At 40.9% G+C, this 20,076-nt stretch overlaps 1 protein-coding gene across 1 annotated transcript in view; it reads right to left on the bottom strand.

Annotated features, from left to right (window-relative positions):
* LOC113094715 (filamin-A-like) overlaps positions 1–20,076 on the bottom strand; it is a 50,498-nt gene that overhangs the window by 7,466 nt on the left and 22,956 nt on the right. Inside the window, exons 9-30 of the mRNA XM_026260333.1 lie at positions 12,403–12,540; positions 11,493–11,619; positions 11,258–11,394; positions 10,968–11,164; positions 10,744–10,857; positions 10,522–10,665; positions 10,312–10,435; positions 10,053–10,213; positions 9,880–9,970; positions 8,723–8,892; positions 8,451–8,568; positions 7,985–8,247; positions 7,408–7,726; positions 7,156–7,329; positions 6,616–6,778; positions 6,355–6,515; positions 6,046–6,213; positions 5,822–5,945; positions 4,278–4,434; positions 4,004–4,193; positions 1,983–2,006; positions 851–1,098 (exon numbers count right to left, since the gene is read on the bottom strand). Of these exons, the coding sequence (XP_026116118.1) occupies positions 851–1,098; positions 1,983–2,006; positions 4,004–4,193; positions 4,278–4,434; positions 5,822–5,945; positions 6,046–6,213; positions 6,355–6,515; positions 6,616–6,778; positions 7,156–7,329; positions 7,408–7,726; positions 7,985–8,247; positions 8,451–8,568; positions 8,723–8,892; positions 9,880–9,970; positions 10,053–10,213; positions 10,312–10,435; positions 10,522–10,665; positions 10,744–10,857; positions 10,968–11,164; positions 11,258–11,394; positions 11,493–11,619; positions 12,403–12,540 (3,512 nt within the window). The remainder of the gene's footprint in view (positions 1–850; positions 1,099–1,982; positions 2,007–4,003; positions 4,194–4,277; positions 4,435–5,821; positions 5,946–6,045; positions 6,214–6,354; positions 6,516–6,615; positions 6,779–7,155; positions 7,330–7,407; positions 7,727–7,984; positions 8,248–8,450; positions 8,569–8,722; positions 8,893–9,879; positions 9,971–10,052; positions 10,214–10,311; positions 10,436–10,521; positions 10,666–10,743; positions 10,858–10,967; positions 11,165–11,257; positions 11,395–11,492; positions 11,620–12,402; positions 12,541–20,076) is intronic.

Genomic DNA, 20,076 nt, shown 5'->3' with positions numbered 1-20,076 from the left:
ACCTCTGCACAGTGATTCAACTGTAAATTATAAATATTTAAGATATAAATATATATAATGCTAAACAAACACACAAAAAACAGCATGGTAGTAAGATAGGTTACAGAATAGTCCTCACTCCTGTAAATATTTAAACTGTGTGCGAATGCAACAGTGTTGAGGACCCTGACTTCATATTGTATGCTGACAGACTTACAGTTTTCCTTAAATCGGCGATCAAGAATCTCTCAAATCTCATAGATCTACACTGACAGACTGTTCAAACTCCAACTGACAAAATTCAAATGTAAACATTCAAACATAAATGTAAAATCTCTTATTATGCTAAAACATGGTAGGAGAAGTATTAAAACATGCTAGCAACATGCTATAAACATGTTGCATAACATGAAAAACATCTAGGCTAGAAGTTTACTTTGTTGGCCTGAAAAAGCCTTGTCTTTCAAACTTAATCTATTTTTTTAAGAAACACACAGACACATCTTGAATCTTATAGAAATCACAAAATAAATTTGTCGGAAATACGAGAGAAAATATGGGGGGGGCTTTGAATTTTTGTTATTGGACAATGAGTGGCCTTTGAGTCTAAAGATCAAGAACTGCTACCCTAGAGGAAAGAAAATCATATGGCTTTGGAACAACATGAGGATTACGATTTCAATTTTGGGTGAACTAATCCTTTAAATTGAATGTGGATGCATTCACATTACAATGACAGTTTTGCACTAAAGGCTCACAGGGTATATTTAACACACTATACCACTGGAAAGGCTTGTCTGTGAGAGTTCAACATTTGAAATGAATAAACAGTGCTCCATATGAACACAGGATGTGTGTGGCATATATGTACCGTGACTTGGAAGGGGCTGTTGGGGATGAGCTCTCCACCGAAGCGTACACAGATGATGTATTTGCCAGGCTGGGGTGCTGTGTAGAAGATGTCAAACGTTCCATCCTCGTTTTCAACAACGTCCACATCCACCTCGCCTCCATCCGGAGTGCACACTGTGCATGTCACCTTGCCCTTCCCAGCCGCCTTTGCATCCACAGTGATGACCGTCTGCTCTCCGATCTGAATAGTTGGACCAACTCCAGCTCCTACAGAATACAGAGAAAGGTTTAGTAACCGGTAACGTGCAGGCAGATGTTTTGTTATTAGGTAGTTTAGTACCCATCTCTCCAAAGTTACATTCCACCATGCACTAGATGCTAAATGTCTGGAGCGTCAAGGCAACAGCTTTAGAGATTTAGGATCAATCATTTAAAAAAGGTCTGCTTCTCATCTAGACCAATGATTCTCAACCAGAGAGATGAGGACCTCAGCAAATTTCCAAGGAGATCACAGGAAGACTTTGATTAATAAATAAAGAATCATGTTTAAAATCAAATATTATTGATATGCTCTTATTGAACATTAATTTCTGATTCGCTCAAAAAAAAAAATTGTTTTAATATAAATCTTGACACTAAATAGCTGTTGTCATCTTTACATTAAAAATACCAAAAATATCTTCGCCTTTGCGGTTTGGGGGACTCAGAGTCAAAAAAGGTTGAGAAAACACTGATCTAGGCAACTGTTCCTCTTCAGCGACTTCAAAATGATAGATCCACTATCCTTTTTGTCTGCTACCTCAATTTCCAGAGTTGTCCATTTAATAATGTGATCACTAATACAAAAAGAAAATGTACGAAAGCTGAGAAAAAAGAAATAATGAAATAATATCATACATGTACATTCCACCATACAGGCATATTAAAGACCTGTAAAGTTAGTCGTTAGTCACCTGCAGTCATCAACTACTTTGCTGTTGTACTGCAGTCATTTTGAAATGGCAGAAACACAAGCTTATCTACAGTATGAATTATGTCTTAGCAATAGTAGTGGATAGGATGGCAAATTGTAAGGCCTTTAGAATCGGACACCGTGCAATTCTGCATGCAGTACAAAATAACAAGACTAGAGCATTATTCAAAGCGCTTACCCAAACCGTGACCTCCAATTGAGACTGAGAGACCGTGAAGCAGAGCGAGAAAAAGTGAAAAAGTAACAATCAGGGCAAAATACAACAAAATGTGTGCAAGAGATCAAACAGAAGTGAGGAATGAAGTGATGGGAATGTGAGCAGCGCTGCACAACAGGAGGTGTGTTTCTGGGTGGGGGATGAAGATGGGAGCAACACAGAACAAACTTTACACAAAAAGATAAAAATCTGTTCCCTTGTGACAACCAGCCTGAACACTGAGGTTTAGATTAAATGTGAAAGTGGTTTAAAGAACAGAGTGGAGAGTCAAAACATTCATTTTCCAGTGGCTCCCAGACCACAGAATTTATTTTGATCACTCCACTCAGTGTGCACACTGGCAGAACATCTTAAAACACCTGAAATGGGTAAATAAAGAGGCACACTGACCCTCTCCTTTTTTATAATATGGACATCATGCAGTATGGCTTATTTTGCAGAAAAAAAATCTAGTATTTTGAAGAACTGATACTGTAATTTTTTGCTATACTTTTATTGTGATAAGAAAACCATGTAAGAAATACAGGAATTTTCAGATGATTTGAATGGTTATATTTTTAAAATCTGAAACTTTTTTGATGCGTGAACCATAATTTGAAGGGTTGACGATTCAGAAAAACTTGGAAAAAAAAGTGGTTGTTTTTACAGACATTCCACACAATTTTTTTTTGACATTTAATATTACTACAAAATATATATATATTTTTTTTTTAAATAAAAATATTACATAAATATTGCAACAATATTACTGTTGAAAAAAACAATATACAACTCATGTTGTTTTTAAATGTGCTATAGAAATGATTCAAACAATTGTGTGACTATACAAATCGGCTGAGGTGCCAAACAAATCGCGATTCATTTGGATTCTGCATTTATATGAATTTATACTACAGGGCAGTCGAATGCTCAAATCTGATTGGCTGACAAATGTTCTGAGGTGTGCAATTATTTTCAGGGAAATGCACGGAAAACATAGTTCCAGGCAACTCTCCTGATCACATTACAGTTCCATAGTACTTCGCATAGTTAACTAATAACGGTCACGCAGTTTGCACAAAAAGGTGTTGTCAGTGCTGCCCTGACGATTTTATCAGTTAGCCTATATAGTGTAGCAACTCAAAGGCTACACATGACATTTCTCACTAGCGGAGTAATAACATCAATGTCTTGAGGTGTGGTAACCGTAGTATAAGCGGAATAGTTGACTAACAAAAAATTGTTAGAAAAATAATGCACACCCATCGTCAATTATTCAGGGGAACTGACTATCTTTTCTTTTTTTATCTTTCTTCTGAACAATGCATATTAAAGCAGCGTTCATAAGAGCAGCTCTGTTTTGTTTACAGTGGTAACCCAGGGAACACTATCATTGTGGTTCATAAGCGCCACCTGCTGTCAGAGAGTGAATCTGCATCTCATTTAGATCGTCTGCTGTTAGTACAGTTTCACAAAACTGAAGTCAGACCATTCTGTTCTTGCTTCAAATTTCGAAATGGTCTTATTTAGATTAAAAATTACTCAAGCTGCATGTATGCTGCATCTTTGATTGGATCATAATTAACATACACAGTGGTTGCCTCTAATTTTAGATGGAAAGAGCACAGACAAAGCCTTAGTTTGTTCATATTAAGAGATGTATTTTATTTGTGTAACTTGATTTGGGGTTTGTTGTAAAATATAAATTAAGTTTTGTTTCATTTCAATTTCACAAAAGAAACGTGCAGCAACAGCCTAATAAAACGACACTTTTTTTATTTACTGTATAATGTCTTCAGTATTGTATTCCAATTGTAAATGGAATTTTGAGTTGAGTGCATCATTACATCCCTAATTATCAATTTCAACAACATGCTGCCCTACTATATTATTATATTACTCTTTGTATTTAGAGCTAAATAATTAAGTTTGAAATAAATAGAAAGGGGCCTGAAATGGGAATGGTCCTTTATTTTGACTGATACCACCGGAGCATTACATACCTGTGACTGTGCATTTGCTGGCGTCTCCCGTTGGCAGGGCTCTGATACGATATGGAGAGTATGGGATCTCATCACTCCCATATTTGATGAGAATGGTGTAGCGGCCAGTCATGTCAGGCACATAGGACACAAGATACGTCCCATCCTGATTATCACGAATGTTAGCCTTCTTTGGCTTCCCTTCAGGGTCCTAAAACAAGCATTAAGAACAGAAAAATGCAGGTTGAATGAGACCTTGGCAACTATAGAGCTGTGAAGAGAAGCTTCAGCTCACAGTGATCTGGACAGCCAGAAGTCCCTCTCCTGCATCTTTGGCGTCAATAGTGAACTCCACGGGCAGACTGGCAGGCACACCAGTGGTATTCAGACCAGGGCCGCTGGCACGGACCTTACTAGCATCATGAGTGGGCAGAACCTTCACCTTATATGGACTGAATAAAGACAGAGCAGAGTGTGTGAGAGAGGGGAAATAAACAGCAGGGAAGGACAGGGACCAGGGGAGTTTAAAAATGCACCAGGCATGCTATAATACCACCATTCAAATTTCACAATACTTTAAATGGCAATTAAAGTAATCAAGACTCCAGCAAAAACTGACCTGCTACTAAACACACTACTTAATGCTGGCTTGTCAAAAAGACACACATAAAGTTAGTTTACTATGTAAAACTGTTATCCAATCATAGCAGTGGGCGTTTACTTCCCAAGTCTTCGATGTGGCATACCCATAAAAACGGAGCATCTCTCAAGCCGGCCTCAAAATCAGGGTAGAAAACCGTCTATTACTTATTGATTTTGAGATTTTTTAATGTAAAAACCATGTGAACGTCATAAGTGGACTTCAGACAACAGTATATATAAAAAAAAAGCCATTTCATGACCCCTTTAATAATTTTAAAACAGAGTACCAAAGGACTGGTACTTTTTACTAGTGGTTTACTGATATGTTTTTTTGATAGCCAATGCCGATATCTTGGACAGCAGTGTCCGATATGATGATGTTTTTTTTCATTAATATTTAAGAAATTAGAAATTTTAAACCGGATTAAAAAATAAATATGTAAAATATACATACTTACAGTTTAGATCTAATAATATAGAATTAAAAAGGAAGTAAATACTGTAACCAACAGGGCACTCAGTATTCTAGGAAGTTTGTGTGCACTGGGAATCATATTTTTCAAATACAGCCAAGGAAACCCTTATTTTACATACAGCACACAGAAAATGTCATGAATATGACAATGGGGAAATGCATAAAGCGCAGCATAATTTGAAATCACAAGTTTAAAGTTTAAAGCATTCAATTCACACGGACCGACCGTCACCTACACACCTCACAAGTTATCAAAGCTCGATTCGACTAAGTTTGCAAGATTTGTGAAATTAAAGGTTAATTAATCATTAAAAGATTTGTTTAAATTATATAAATGCGTATTAGCTTAATTCTGATGGCAAACAAGAAAGTATTATAATGTTTGCCTTTCTATTACTGATAATATAAAAGCAATTATTATAATATTTTCTTATTATTAGACAGACTTCTATCCGTATTAGACAGAACTGTTAACAACGACAGAAAACAAGAGGTAGAATGTGAGCTGTGTGCGCTCAGGTGCTGCCTTTCTTAGTGACATCAAAATAAAAGTCCCTCCTCGAACACATCGGCCAAGCAGAAAAACTTAAAAATGCCAAATATCGGCCGATATATCGGTCGAACACTACTTTTGATATCACTTTAAAAGCACTAAACATTTTTTTGTTAAAACTAATTTTGATTAACAGGGTGGTGGTCATTGATCTGAGCCTGCAGCTTACCTGTGTGGGATCTCCTCATCCGCATACAGGACATTAATAGAATAAGGTCCTTCTCTGGTGGGTACATAGCTGACCATGTGAGTCCCGTCACCATTATCCACCACCTCAACAGGCTCCACGACACCTACATGACAAACAGTAAATCAATACAGTCCTCTAATTCAATGGAGGGGGAAAGAAAAAAAAGCCAAATGAACAAGATGATTCTTGAATCACACTCCAACCTTTGGGTCCCTGCACTCGGACCTGCAAGGGTGCCACTCCAGCCTTGCTAGCATCCACAGAAAAGACCTGTGGGATATTGGCACGCACGTTGTTTCCAAGCCCCTGACCCTGGCATTTCACTTTAGTTGCGTCAACAGTATCATGGACAGGTACAGAAAACGGGCTTCCTGTGGAGGGGAAAAAAAGGATTTAAAAATAAATGGTGAATAAAAAATATTTTAAAAAAATCTAGAAAAATTTGATAAGAAATATACAAAAGAAAAAATAAGATAAAATGCAAAAATAAATACAAAAAAACCTATGCTGACCAGTGATTGGTTGGCCTCCATAGGTGACATTGAGGTTGTATGTGCCTGGCTCATATGGGATGTATTCAACACAACAGCTGCCATCTTTGTTATCAGTGCAGGACATTTTGGCCTCAGAAGGTCCTTCCATAGCCAGCCCCAGTCCACCTGTACCGGCCCCACTACTCAAATGACAGACATGGTGTGAGGTAGACAACCTTTTTGATCAAGAAAACAGCAGCTCAAGATTAAAACTAAAAGCTGAGTGCTGAATCTACCCACCGGGTCTCCACTGTAAACTTGTTGTGTTTGTTGGTGATGCCAGACTGAAGTCCTGGACCATGTACACGGACACGTGCTGGGTCACAGCCCTCGGTCACAGGCACACGGAATGGGCTCTTGGGAACTGGGCTGTTATCGTATGTAACCTCAACATTGTGTGTGCCTATTAACATAAAATTAACAATTTATAATATTACAGTAATACCACAATTTCACATTTTTCAAAAGTGGCGCATAGCCTCGTAAAACTCACTACCATGACGCCAAAATGTTTTATTACAGCCAATAACAAATATCCAATACGATTCTATACTATGTCCAAACACAAAAATCTATTATTTTAAAAACTACAAGTGAATTTAAGCATCACATGAATTTGAAGCCTGAAAAAAGGTTATTAATTTTGAAATTTGCCAAAGATTATACTTAAGAGTGTTTTTAAAGATATACTGTTAGATATGCAGTCGATGACTAAGATAATCTAAATGCAAAAATAGGTAAAAAATAATGAACAATGAAATACCCCAGACTGAAACTCACCCTCCTCATAAGGTGTGTACTCCACTTGGTAGGTGCCGTCCCCCAGGTCTCTGATCAGAGCTTCAGTGCGGTTGCCTGAAGGGTTATTGATACAGGTCTTGATATGATTGCCACCCGTTTTGGTGAGAGCACGAGCATCAACAGTGAAATCAGTAGTGGCCTCCCGGAAAACACCTACAGGCAAACATTCAAAGTGACTAAATGAGAAAAGACAAGAGAAGCACCTCCCAAATTAACCTGAGAACACACTACCTTTGCCTTCCACTCCAGGTCCGAACACTTTCACTCCACTGGTTTCCACAGCAGGCTCCACATTGAGTCGGGCTGGGAAGTTTGGCACATCCTGATCACCGTAGCGGATGGTGAGGGTATAAGCTCCAGGGTACAGTGGGATATAGGTGATGGTGTATGTTCCATCCCCATTGTCCTGAATATGGACCTCAGCCTCGGTGCCATTGTCTGAGATGATCTCGATAGTCAACTCAGCAGGACCAGCATTAGTGCAATCGACCACAAACTGTCCCGTCTCGCCAACCTTAGCTCGCTCCAGACCTGGCCCAGAACACCGCACCTACACATGAGAAGAGATATTGGTATATGAATGAAAGAGTACATTTGTTCTACTGTCTAAGCCAATATGGGACCAAGCCACCAAAATCACTCACTGAGAAGTCCTGCAACATTAAGCAAAATTACAGTTTATAGAATAAACACCCAACAAAGAGCTTGTACTGATGCCTTTTTGTCATCTTGCAAAAGTTTGAAATGTGTCGTCTTGTCGTCTGCAATATTTAATTACTAGGTTGAGCACCATTCCAAACAGCCTCACCTTGGATGGGTCAGTAGGTGCAATGGCTTCCACGGGGAATGGACTGCCGGGGATGGGGGCACCATCATATGTCAGTTCAACCTCATAGGGTCCCTTATCTCTGGGGATAAAACGGACCTGACTGTTTTCTGGGCTCAGGCCTGGTTCAACTTTACAAGGCACAGATTTACCAGATGGACCTGTGACCTTGGCGCCAACCTTGCCCTGACCACCTGCTCCTTTGGACTTGACCGTGATCTCCTGATCCTTTCCAACGGTCATTGCTAGAAGAGAAAAAGCAGATTACTTTACTCTCAAAAGGGGATTCAAATCCAATTAAAAGGTTATTTTTGCTTTTCTCAATATATATCGTTTCAAAACAGCCTCACAGGTGTTTCAATGTTACAATCAAAGAAATTCTCCAAACTCTCATTTGAATCTCCCAGGTTTACTAATCAAAAGCTAGACGAGGGATGGGATTACTTACTATTGCCAAGACCAGCCACTTTAACTTTACTGAGGTCCAGGGATGGGGCAACTGCTACAGCAAATGGGCTCTTGGGAATGGGATCACCTCCATATGTGACATTCAAACCCATATTGCCCTACATAAGAAAATGAGCACGTAAATTTGCACCAGTATTCAATGGCTAAATAAAATTTAGTTACAATATTCAAACAATATATAAAAATTGCAATATAACTTCCATAACCAAGCACTACCAGACATTGAGACAGAAATAGCAAATGTGTGCTCACCTGTTGAACAGGGGTGTATTTAACAGTGTGGGTGCCATCATGATTGTCGATGATGTCAAAGTCATGGACCGCCTCTCCTTTGGTGGGTCCAGTGAACTGAGCATCAAGTCTAGCTTTGCCTGCGGCCTTGGTGTTCACAGTGAAGTGAGTGGGTTTGTTCAGCTCCACACCTTGAAGAGAAATAACAGCAATTTTTTTTCCATTAGAGGTTCTCCTTTAAGCTAAAAACAAAACTAAATGGGAAAAAACAAAACATTTAACAATGCAGAGAGTCATACTAAATAACTTGCTTATTATTAAAGGGGGGTCTAATGATATTTCATGTGTTTACAGTTATTTATACAGTTACTTGGATTATGCTAAACATGGTCAAAGTTTAAAAAACGAGTTGGATGTATGACAGTATTTCTGTGCCAAATACATTCCTTCCATGTTCAAATAAGTTTCAGAAAGTTTTTTTTGTTGTTGGGGGGGGGGGGGGGGGTGTATGGTCCTTCATGAAATTGTGAATTCCTTGTATGGGCCCTTCTCCCAAAAGAGCCCATGCACACAGCAGACAGTGTGAAAGCAAGAGCAGCCCATCAACATGCTTCATTCAGGTTACAGAAGTCATCAGCAGCACTGCATAGGACTTGATCGGGAAGAATGTGGTTTTTGATTTGAGGGAAAGATAATCTTGTTCAGCTTCCCAAAGAACCCAGCATTAAGGGAACAGTGGATGTAGTTTGTTTTTCCGGCATGGCAACAGAGTAGTGTTCATGTCTTTGTTTGTTCCCAGAATTTCAGGGACAAATAATTTCTAAACAAGGCCCAGTTTGACACTGGATTTGCACATTGTTTGATACTGAAGGATGGAGCGGTCCCAGTGGTACAAGATCCTGGTCATGAGTCGGACCTTCAGGCGGTAAGTAAATCTGCATCAGATTTGTTTGTTTTGTTGGTAATTGGCACATAAGTGCATATAATGTAAACACAAACATGCTCATGACTGATTAGCATTGCCCACGGCACACCTCCAAGAGCTTGGCTGTTTTCAGAAAGAAAAGCTGTATCTCTCTTTAATAAATCTGATGAAACTAAAGACTCTTCGGAGATATGAAAGATGAAATTCCACTCTATGGGTACTCAAGATTAACATGAGATTGCCAGCATCTCACCAGTACGACTGAGTCCAGGGCCCTCTGCCTTAACCTTGCTGGCATCATGAGAGGGATCAACCTTGATTCTGATGGGCGTCAGGGGAATGGTCTAGAAAACAATACAAGTTTTAATAGATAAAAAAAAAAACCTCACTAGACCATTTACCACATTCACTTATCAGTCTTCTTACCTGTTCAGCAAACAGCACCATGATTGTGTAGCTGCCCGCTCCAGGTGGTGTGTATTTGACAGTGAATGTGTCATTGTCATTTCTAATGATGTCAAAATCGATGTCAGCTTCAGCAGGTCCCACAACACCTGGAGCGCATTTGATGCCTATGCTGATGTCACCTAGAAAGACAGAGGACAAAAACAACACTATTAAGCTTATTTGCCTATGACATGAAAATATTAGTTTACATCTAGTTCTTTAGAGTTAAAGCTCTTACCCTGTCCCGCCTCGGCACAATCCACAGTGAAGTATGTTGGTTCAAATGCCTTCAGGCCAGTCTTGGCCACTCCAGGTCCTGATACTTTCACCTTATTGGGATGGCACCCTGCCCCAATGTTCATCTACACCAAAAATGTAGTAAAAACACATTTAGACACTTCTTGTTAGTAATTTTAAGGATGTTAACCATATCTGAATGACTACCCACCCTGAATGGGCTCTCTGGGATGTTGACTCCACCCCAGGACATCATCACAGTGTGTTTGAGTGGTTTTCGAGGGGTGTAGCTGCAGCTGTATGTCCCGTTACCGTTGTCCTTCACCTGCACATCCACTGGGTTTCCATCACGGTCCTGAAAGTGAAAAAGCTTGTTAGTGCTTTGATTTAGAGCAACAAAGACCAGTCAGGAGCCATAAAGCAGGATTCACACCTGAGCTTGAATCTTTAGAGGAGCTTTGCCACCTAGTTTGGCATCCACAGTGAACTCGGCTGGTTTGCCGACTGAAAGGCCAGAGCTCTGCAGACCTGGACCATAAGCCTTTACCTGAATTAAAAAATTAAACCCATCATAAGAATTACCAACAGACTCCTTTACAACATGGACAACAAAAAGCTCATGTAAGGAATAATTTTTCAAATCACCAGATCAATTACCTTGTCAGGGTAAAAGTCTTTTCCTGGAGCAGGCACGATTTCAGCCATGAAAGGGCTGAGCTGGATGTCCTCATTCTTACAGAGCACATGAACTGCATATTCGCCTGGTTCTGTGGGCCAGTACCTCACATCACAGGAGCCATCGCCCTTATCGTCACATTCAATCTTAGCCGGGGATGGGCCCTCCACTGAGAAACCTGAATGGAGAATTCACAAATTCATTTTGGACTTAAATACACTTGTATGTTGTTCAAACAAACCAATGAAAAGTCAGAGCTAGTGAAACATACCCAAAGTCCCCACGTCATCCCCGACAGCTTCCACCACAAAGTCAGCCGACTTGCCTACCACACCACTCTCTAGCCCTGGACCCCATGCCCTGACCTGCTGCGGTCCTGCTTCAGATCCAATCTTTACCTCAAACGGACTGGAAACAGGAATAAGCAATAGACATTTAACAAGTTTAATCACTACATTATTATTAGAAGCGGATTCAATTATTAACTGTGCGTTTAACTTCTTTACCTGCGTGGAATGTGTTGTCCACCCCATGTGATCGTGATGATGTAATTCCCAGGTGTGGTGGGGTAATACTCAAAGCTGTACACACCATCTCCCAGATCCTTCTTCTTACAGGGCTCCTCTAGACCCTCTGCATAATACATTAAGCTTTTGGTCAACTAGTGCATAAAACATCTGTACTGTAGCATAAGTAAAACAACCCTATTATGCCAAAACTGCATGATAAATAAAGTTATTGTCTCCCAAAAGAAAGAATGGACTCAGAAGAGCCTAAATGAGTCGTTAGTATTTAGAATCCCACTTCTGTGATGGCTACATGTCAAAGGGTAACACATTTGGATAATTCCCACCCATATTCTACATTGGCAGTCCATGAACAACTTGACCCCGCCCACAAACAAGTAATTTTACTGACGACTGCTTTTCTAATCTAAAGGAGTTCACACAATGCTTGCTCTTGAAAGATGGCTCAGTACCCGGTTTATCTGGACCAGCTGGCTCCACTGAATCACAACCAGTAAGTACGATAAATTATAGGATGTTTAGGCTATATATTCTATTGAGCATTCAAAATAGGCAACTATGGCAATAAGTGTATAATTTCTGATACGTGCTGTATGGGGTAGACCAAGCATAACAGACTGGGACATCTGACCAATCAGAGAGGAGTACACTCATTGCAAGGAGGAGCTTAGAGAGTCTGCATCTTTGAACTCCTTCGAACGAATCATTTGATATGAACGAGGTGATATGAAATGCATATTTTGAGAAAACTAAAGGGTTATTTGACCTAACATGCATGTAAACCTATTGTAGGAGACTCCCAAAACAATATTAGGAACCTTAAAATGGCATAATGGAGACAGAGGGCTTTGGTACTGTGAATGTGAATACAAGTATGGCATCCACTCACTGGGCCCCTTGATGGTGACTTTCAGGTCTCCAGTGCCAGCTCCTTTGGTGTAAACCTTAAACTCTGCAGTCTCCTTGATCCTCAAGCCTTTGGGCTGCAGACCACGGCCCTTGGCTTTACACAGGCTTGGATTACAGGCTGGTGAGAACAGACAACCAAGTTAGTACAAATTTGCGGTTAACGGCGTGCCCTAATATTTACAAAAAAAGTATTCAACAGAAAAAGCAACATGCCAATAAGTATAAAAAAAAAAGCTATAAATATAAAATAATAATTCACTGTGAGAAATTGAGAAATGGTGTGTAACGGTGGTGACCCGATAATAATTTAAGAAACTCAAACCAATGATTTTCTCTTTAGGTTAAACTTAAATTCGGGCGCCAGACAGGAGTAACCCTGTCAAATGTTTAAGAAAACAAATATCCCAGATAGCATAAATACCACCAGTTACATATATAAACTCACATTCCAAGAAATAAAGCACAAACGTCATAGGATTCCATTTAGACAACTGTATTTCTCACAAGAACAGAAAAACACCACTTTCAATTATCAGTGACAAGAACAGAAAAATAAAATAAACCTTTAAATTATGAGTCGAGGTTCAGTAAAGAAAATACAAATAAAATAAAGATAACATTATATATATATATATATATTTTACTCATTGCAGTTTGAGAGGAACCGGGTTAAATGTGGGTGTGGAAAGTGCAGAGATGAATGGTGTGAGTGTTTTGGGATAAGACCAGCCACGTATCCAACAAGCCGCCTTCAGTAATTGGTGAACTTGTGTTGGTGGTAAACGAAAACAGCCAGGATCCAGACGGTCGTTAACAGCTCGATCGGGACTTTTTAAACGCTCTGCGCTGAAGACATCGTCATGGAGAGCGGTCCACTCTCTAGCATCCACTCCAGCAAAGGCACAGCGCTCTCCCTCCGAGGATTACGTCACCGCCACACAGGTAAGTGTAGACACCTTCCTTCTCCCTTAATTTTTTCCGTCCAACTACCAGCCAGCAGTTCATTTAGTGGGTACTTCCTAATAGCGTTTAACTATATTACCACAAATTCGTTTGTTGGGTATATTTTTAGATGGCGTTCGGCTTCCGTTGAGGCTTTCCGGTTCTCATCTCCACAGCGCTCTAACAACAACACTCCACGTTTCTTCCGACACCTACTCCTCTCCTCCTTCAGTTTAATTCCTCCTTTTATTAGATTACCTCATTTCCTTTTTCCTCATTTGGTAAACGAAAATGGGCGGAGACAATATTAATAATTACAATTTTTGATATTGGAGTTTTCAGCTCCGCCACACTCCTCCCCCCTGGAAATAAACAACCCCAGGTTGTAAAAAAAAAAAATAGCATTTTCAGAACCCAAAGAACTCTTCATCTTCGTCCGGGGATTCGTGGAATATTTCCAAGAGATTCACTTTTTCCAGATGGTTTAACTCATCAGCGGTAGGAAAACATGGCTTCAAGTTACATACATGAACGGTACGCACATCCTCACCAGTGTCTTCCAATGCCACACGATAATTCAGTGGTCCCAGCTGTTTTATTACTCTGTAGGGACCTTTCCATTTGTGGGCGAGTTTAGCACAAAAATGGTGAAGGGCACTTGATTGAGGGAAGTTTCTCACCCAGACACGATCTTTTTCTTTGTAGAGGACATCTCTTCGGTTCTTGTTGTAGCTTCGGAGCTGTCTTACTGAGGCTTTCTTGGTGCATTCTTTGGCTCTAGCTTGCAACTGGGACAGATGTTCTGTGACATTGTAAGATGGAGCAGTTGTAGCAAGATTTTGCCCATGTAGCAGCTTGTCCATTGGCCCCTGTAATTTTCTCCCTAGGTGAAGCTCTGCTGGAGACATACCGATGGTTTCCTGTACCGCTGAATTAATGGCGAACCGTAGTTCAGGTAGGTGTTGGTCCCATTTTTTATGATTGTCATCCACATATGCTGAAATCATCTGTTTTAATGTTCTATTCACTCGTTCAGTTAGGTTTGTCTGAGGGTGGTATGCTGTAGTCATCTTCTGGGTGACTTTCCATTTGGCACAGATGTCCTGAAAGACAGCTGATGTGAACTGTGTGCCTCGATCAGACAGGATGAAATCAGGTACCCCCCATCGAGTGAATATTTCTTCTCTGAGGTGTGAAGCAACAGTTTGAGAATTTGCCTTTCGCAAAGGGAACAGTTCTACCCATCGGGAATAATAATCCACGAACACTAGTAGATATTCGTGTTGGTGGGAGCTGCGAGGCAGTGGACCCATGATATCTACTCCCAACATCTCGTTTGGATGACTGGTGGTGGTCTGTTGAATTTTCCCAGCAGGTTTGCGGTTCTCATTTTTCAAGGTCTGGCATTTCATGCATCTTTTTACATACTGTTTTACAGATGTCCACATGGAGGGCCAGAAAGCGACCTGACGCACTCTCTGGTAAGTTTTGTAAATTCCTAGATGACCACTTAAGGGATGTGCATGGTAATGATGTAGTAGATTTTGGACAAGGGTGGCTGGGACATAGATTCTGTAATACGTTTGCTCATCAGTCAGATGAGTTCGATGGTACAGCTTGTCTTCAACTACTTCATATTGGTCTTGGATAGAGGAATCATTGTCTGCTAGTGACTGAAATAATTTGGTAATTACTGGGTCTTTGTGCTGCTCTTCCCAGATGTCTACTGCTGAAATTGGAAATGCAAAGTCTTCCTTCTGATTGGAGTATAAATGGCATCCAGGTACAGAATACATTCGGGATAACGCATCTGGTGCTTCATTGAGTTTTCCCTTCCGATACTCCACCACAAAGTTGAATTTTTGCAGTCGGAGTGCCCAACGGATTAGACGTCCCGTGGTTTTTGTGGAATTCATGACCCACTGTAGAGCTGAATGATCTGTGACTACTGTGAAGAGTTTTGGTTCAAGGTAATATTGCCATTTTTCTAGCGCCCATACTATTGCCAGACACTCTTTCTCTGTAGCTGAATAATTAATCTCTGCTTTGGTTAGCGTTCGGCTCCCATAGGCTATGACTTCTTCCAAATCATGCATTTTTCTTTGTGTCAACACAGCACCAAGTCCTGAGTCACTGGCATCAGTGTAGACAACAAAAGGAAGTTGTAGGTCTGGATGACCCAGGATGGGGGGTGTGGTAAGACAGGTCTTCAATTTCTCAAATGATTGTTGACACTGGGGTGACCACTGGAACTGGCGTCCCTTTTTCTTCAAAGCATTTATAGGTTCAGCGATCAGAGAGAAATTTGGCACAAACCGATGGTACCACCCTGCCAAGCCGAGAAATCGTTGAACTTCTTTAACGTTCTTGGGAACAGGGTAGGAGCGAATAGCCTCTATTTTGCTGGGGTCAGCCGAGATGCCTTTTGTGTTTACCACATGTCCCAGAAAGGTTAACTCATGAAGGCAGAATTTACTCTTTTTTAGGTTTATGGTTAAACCAGCTGTGTGCAGTCGGTCGAAGACCGTCTGAAGATCCTTGAAGTGTTGGGTGACAGAGGGTGAATAAATTATTATATCGTCGATATACACAAAACAAATTCTTCCTCGCAGCTCACCTAGGACAGTCTCCATTAACCGCTGAAATGTCGCTGGAGCATTTTTCAGCCCAAACGGCATGACATTAAATTGATATAAACCAGATGGGGCGATGAATGCAGTCTTGGACTTGCTCTCAGGTTCCATGGTCACCTGCCAGTACCCACTGTTGAGATCAATGCTGGAGAAAATACCTGCACCGGAGAGGGATTCCAAGATCTCTGTGATATTAGGCAGAGGATAGGCATCTCGCTCAGTGATAGCATTGACCCTCCTATAGTCCACACAGAATCTCTGGCTACCATCCTTCTTTGGGACCAGGACAATAGGGGAGGCCCAAGCAGAGTGTGATGGTTCGATGATACCATTCTTCAACATGTCTTTAACTTGTTCTTTTACCATATCTTGTTTCTCTGGTGTTAATCTGTATGGACGCTGTTTGATGGGTACAGGATGGACAGTATAAAGACAATGTTGGAGGACTGTTGTTCTTCCGAGCTGGAGGGTACAAACTTGTGGATTGTTCTCCAAGAGGTGGAGCAGGTGGCTCTTTTCCTCGGGTGGTAAGTGTGCAGAGTCTACCAGGGTTTTCAATAAAGTTTTCTCATCCAGATTATCTGGGGATTGAGACACCACCTGTGACATTTGCTGTGGAGGAACAGAACTGAACAATGTGAGAGTTTGCTCTGAATTTATATGTTGTGCTTTCTTTTTCAGATGCTGGATACATCTAATGGGAGTACTAGCTTGTCCAGGCTGAAAAGGATAATTCTGGTTAGGAAGTGACTTGAAAGAATAGTTCCCATCAGCAACATTAATCTGGAGACCACTGGTAAATATAAAATCCAATCCTAAAACCACAGAGTATGCTAGAGCTTTGGTAGACAGGATGGCTACCGGTAAAAAAAAAACTTGGTTATGGAGAGTTATTTCGATGTTTGTCCATCCTACCGGTATAGCGGTCTCACCATTTGCCAAGTAGAGTGGACCAAGAGCCCAAGTCCGGAGAGAATCAGAGAACCCAAGCTCCGTCCATAAACTTTCGTGTAAAAGAGTATAGCTTGCCCCGGTGTCAACTATAGCCTTTCCTGTCCATCTGCCAATGGCAATCGGGACGACCAACTGTTGAGGTATAGACTCATGTTTAGAAGTAAAAGATGCAGTTACAACAGATGGTTGGGATGGAGGTGTAACAGACAGGGCGTTATTTGATGGTGCGCCTCCTGTTTTTTGTGCTAGGAAATTTCGCTTGTTTCCTGCAGGTTGAAAAGGACTTTGAGGCGATGTGTGAGGTAAAGTGGAGTATTGTGGACAGTTTCCAGGCGGATGCTGACCTTTACATCTCCAGCATTGGACAGTGGGTCTTTCACCTTGGCGGTTAGAGGTAGGTTTTTGTGGTATAAGTGAAGTCATTGTCCGCCCTTCATAATGTAGCTGATGAACATAGTCTTTTTCTAATTGATTCCCAAGTTTTACCAGTTCATCCACTGTACTTACTCTGCTGCGAAGTTGACTGGCAAGGTATGGTTTGATGTTTTTTATTATCAATTTGACTAACTCATACTCTGTCAGGGAAGGTTTCCAGCGCTTGCATAGAGCTCTGTAAGTGAAAGCGAAATCTCTAATGGACTCCTTTTCCCCTTGAATTCGGGTGCGGACACGCTCAGCTAGCTCGTCTTCATAATCCTCTGAAAGAAACGCTGCAAGAAATGCGGATTCAAACTCATTCCAGGTCCGAACAGATGATCTGGCCACCTCCCACCAGTCCCGTGCTGTTCCATAAAGGACAGTGCGAAAAGTTGCCAGGATGTCTGTATCCTCTAAGGGGTGTAATGCCAGAAAGTCATGACATCTAGTTAAATATAACAGAGGGTCACTATCATCTGAAGATCTGCCAAAGGTGGGGAAGGTTAGTTTCAAATGATCACTCTTGACCACAGTTATTGGGTGCAAAGGAGGTGGATGTGCGGACACGAATGTGTGGGGTGTTGACGTTTCAACTTCTGCAGCAGTGGAATGATGAGGTGATTTTCGTGTCATTGAGGGAAAGTCAGTCACTGTTTTCCCAGGAAATTTGAAGTAACTGCTTATTTCTGATTTCAGCTCTTTCAAGGAGTCGCTTAAGGTATTCAATTGGAAGCTACATTGACTGATTTCCTGGAAGAGTTGGCCACGATCCTTTTGAGTACTGTGCTGCATTTCCTGGATGTCTTTCTGCACCTCTAGTTGCAATTGTTCCACCATAAACCGGACTTCAGAGATAATGGTGTGCTCACTTTTCTGCAGTTCTCCTGTCACCATCACCTTCATGGCTTTTGTCAGCTGATCAGTGTCCTCTTCATCATGTCGTTTTTTATCAGTGATTGAGGCCTGAATTTGCTGGTGGTTGGTTTTAATCTTAGCAGTCAAGGTTTCAATTTTGGCATCATGCTGTGAAGTGGTAGTTGCAAGTTCCTGGGTGAGTACTTTCAAAACTGTGTCCTGCTGTTTGAGGCAGTTAAAAAGGATATCCCAGTTCCCTTGTACTTGCTCCGATAATTGATACATTCCTCTGCCAGGGGTCGGGAGAAATCCAGGCAAGTCGTGCTGTGTTTCTGGAGGTGTAAGTTCCGGGGAAGTGCACAACTGCATGTCACTAGTCGGTGGACGAGGAGCCCCTTCTCCTGGTGGTGGTGGAGGGGAAAATCGTACATGGGTTCTTGGAGTAAGAGGGTGTAACTGTGTAGGAGTGGAGCAGAAAGTGGGAACAGGAGGCGGTTGTCTGGGTTGCTGCGGAGTTGGTTGCATCAGGGGCCAGTTGGGGGTTGCAATATCTGGAGGATCAATTGCCACAAAAGTGGATGGTGACTGAGGGGTATGGGCCATGATTGGAATGTATGTGTGAGTGTGGGAATGCAATGGTCAATTGTGAAATGTAAAAAATAAAAAATGAGAACACTATTCAGCCCGTTTCAGTTTCTTTGGGCAACATAAGGAACCAAAACAAACTACAGGGTGGGTACACTTGCAAAATTCGGAAAAGAAAATACTATACAACCGGTGTCAAAATATTTTGGTCAAATGGGCACAAAAATAACAACTACAGAGTACTTAACCAATTTTTTTTTTTTTTTTTTTTAAACACACACACACTTTGGCCCAAACGTTTTCAATAGTCTGCTGGTTATATCACAGTTCAATTCACAAAAAAAAAACTATCATAAAGTGTGAAATGTCCACTCTAACAACAAAACAGTTCTACGAGCAAAAATTTTGATAATCACAAGAGAAAAAGAAACCCAAAACAAAACAGTTCAAAAGATACAGTAATGTATTCAAGTTTTCAGACTACAAATTTCATGTTTCAAGTTTTATGTTTCATGTCCCTGTTTGGGCGCCACTCTGTAACGGTGGTGACCCGATAATAATTTAAGAAACTCAAACCAATGATTTTCTCTTTAGGTTAAACTTAAATTCGGGCGCCAGACAGGAGTAACCCTGTCAAATGTTTAAGAAAACAAATATCCCAGATAGCATAAATACCACCAGTTACATATATAAACTCACATTCCAAGAAATAAAGCACAAACGTCATAGGATTCCATTTAGACAACTGTATTTCTCACAAGAACAGAAAAACACCACTTTCAATTATCAGTGACAAGAACAGAAAAATAAAATAAACCTTTAAATTATGAGTCGAGGTTCAGTAAAGAAAATACAAATAAAATAAAGATAACATTATTTTACTCACTGCAGTTTGAGAGGAACCGGGTTAAATGTGGGTGTGGAAAGTGCAGAGATGAATGGTGTGAGTGTTTTGGGATAAGACCAGCCACGTATCCAACAAGCCGCCTTCAGTAATTGGTGAACTTGTGTTGGTGGTAAACGAAAACAGCCAGGATCCAGACGGTCGTTAACAGCTCGATCGGGACTTTTTAAACGCTCTGCGCTGAAGACATCGTCATGGAGAGCGGTCCACTCTCTAGCATCCACTCCAGCAAAGGCACAGCGCTCTCCCTCCGAGGATTACGTCACCGCCACACAGGTAAGTGTAGACACCTTCCTTCTCCCTTAATTTTTTCCGTCCAACTACCAGCCAGCAGTTCATTTAGTGGGTACTTCCTAATAGCGTT

This window comes from Carassius auratus, unplaced genomic scaffold (assembly GCF_003368295.1).
Source record: "Carassius auratus strain Wakin unplaced genomic scaffold, ASM336829v1 scaf_tig00215416, whole genome shotgun sequence".
Classification (NCBI taxonomy): Eukaryota; Metazoa; Chordata; class Actinopteri; order Cypriniformes; family Cyprinidae; genus Carassius; species Carassius auratus.
Note: the sequence above shows the minus strand (reverse complement) of the source record. Positions and strands in the feature narration are given on the sequence as shown.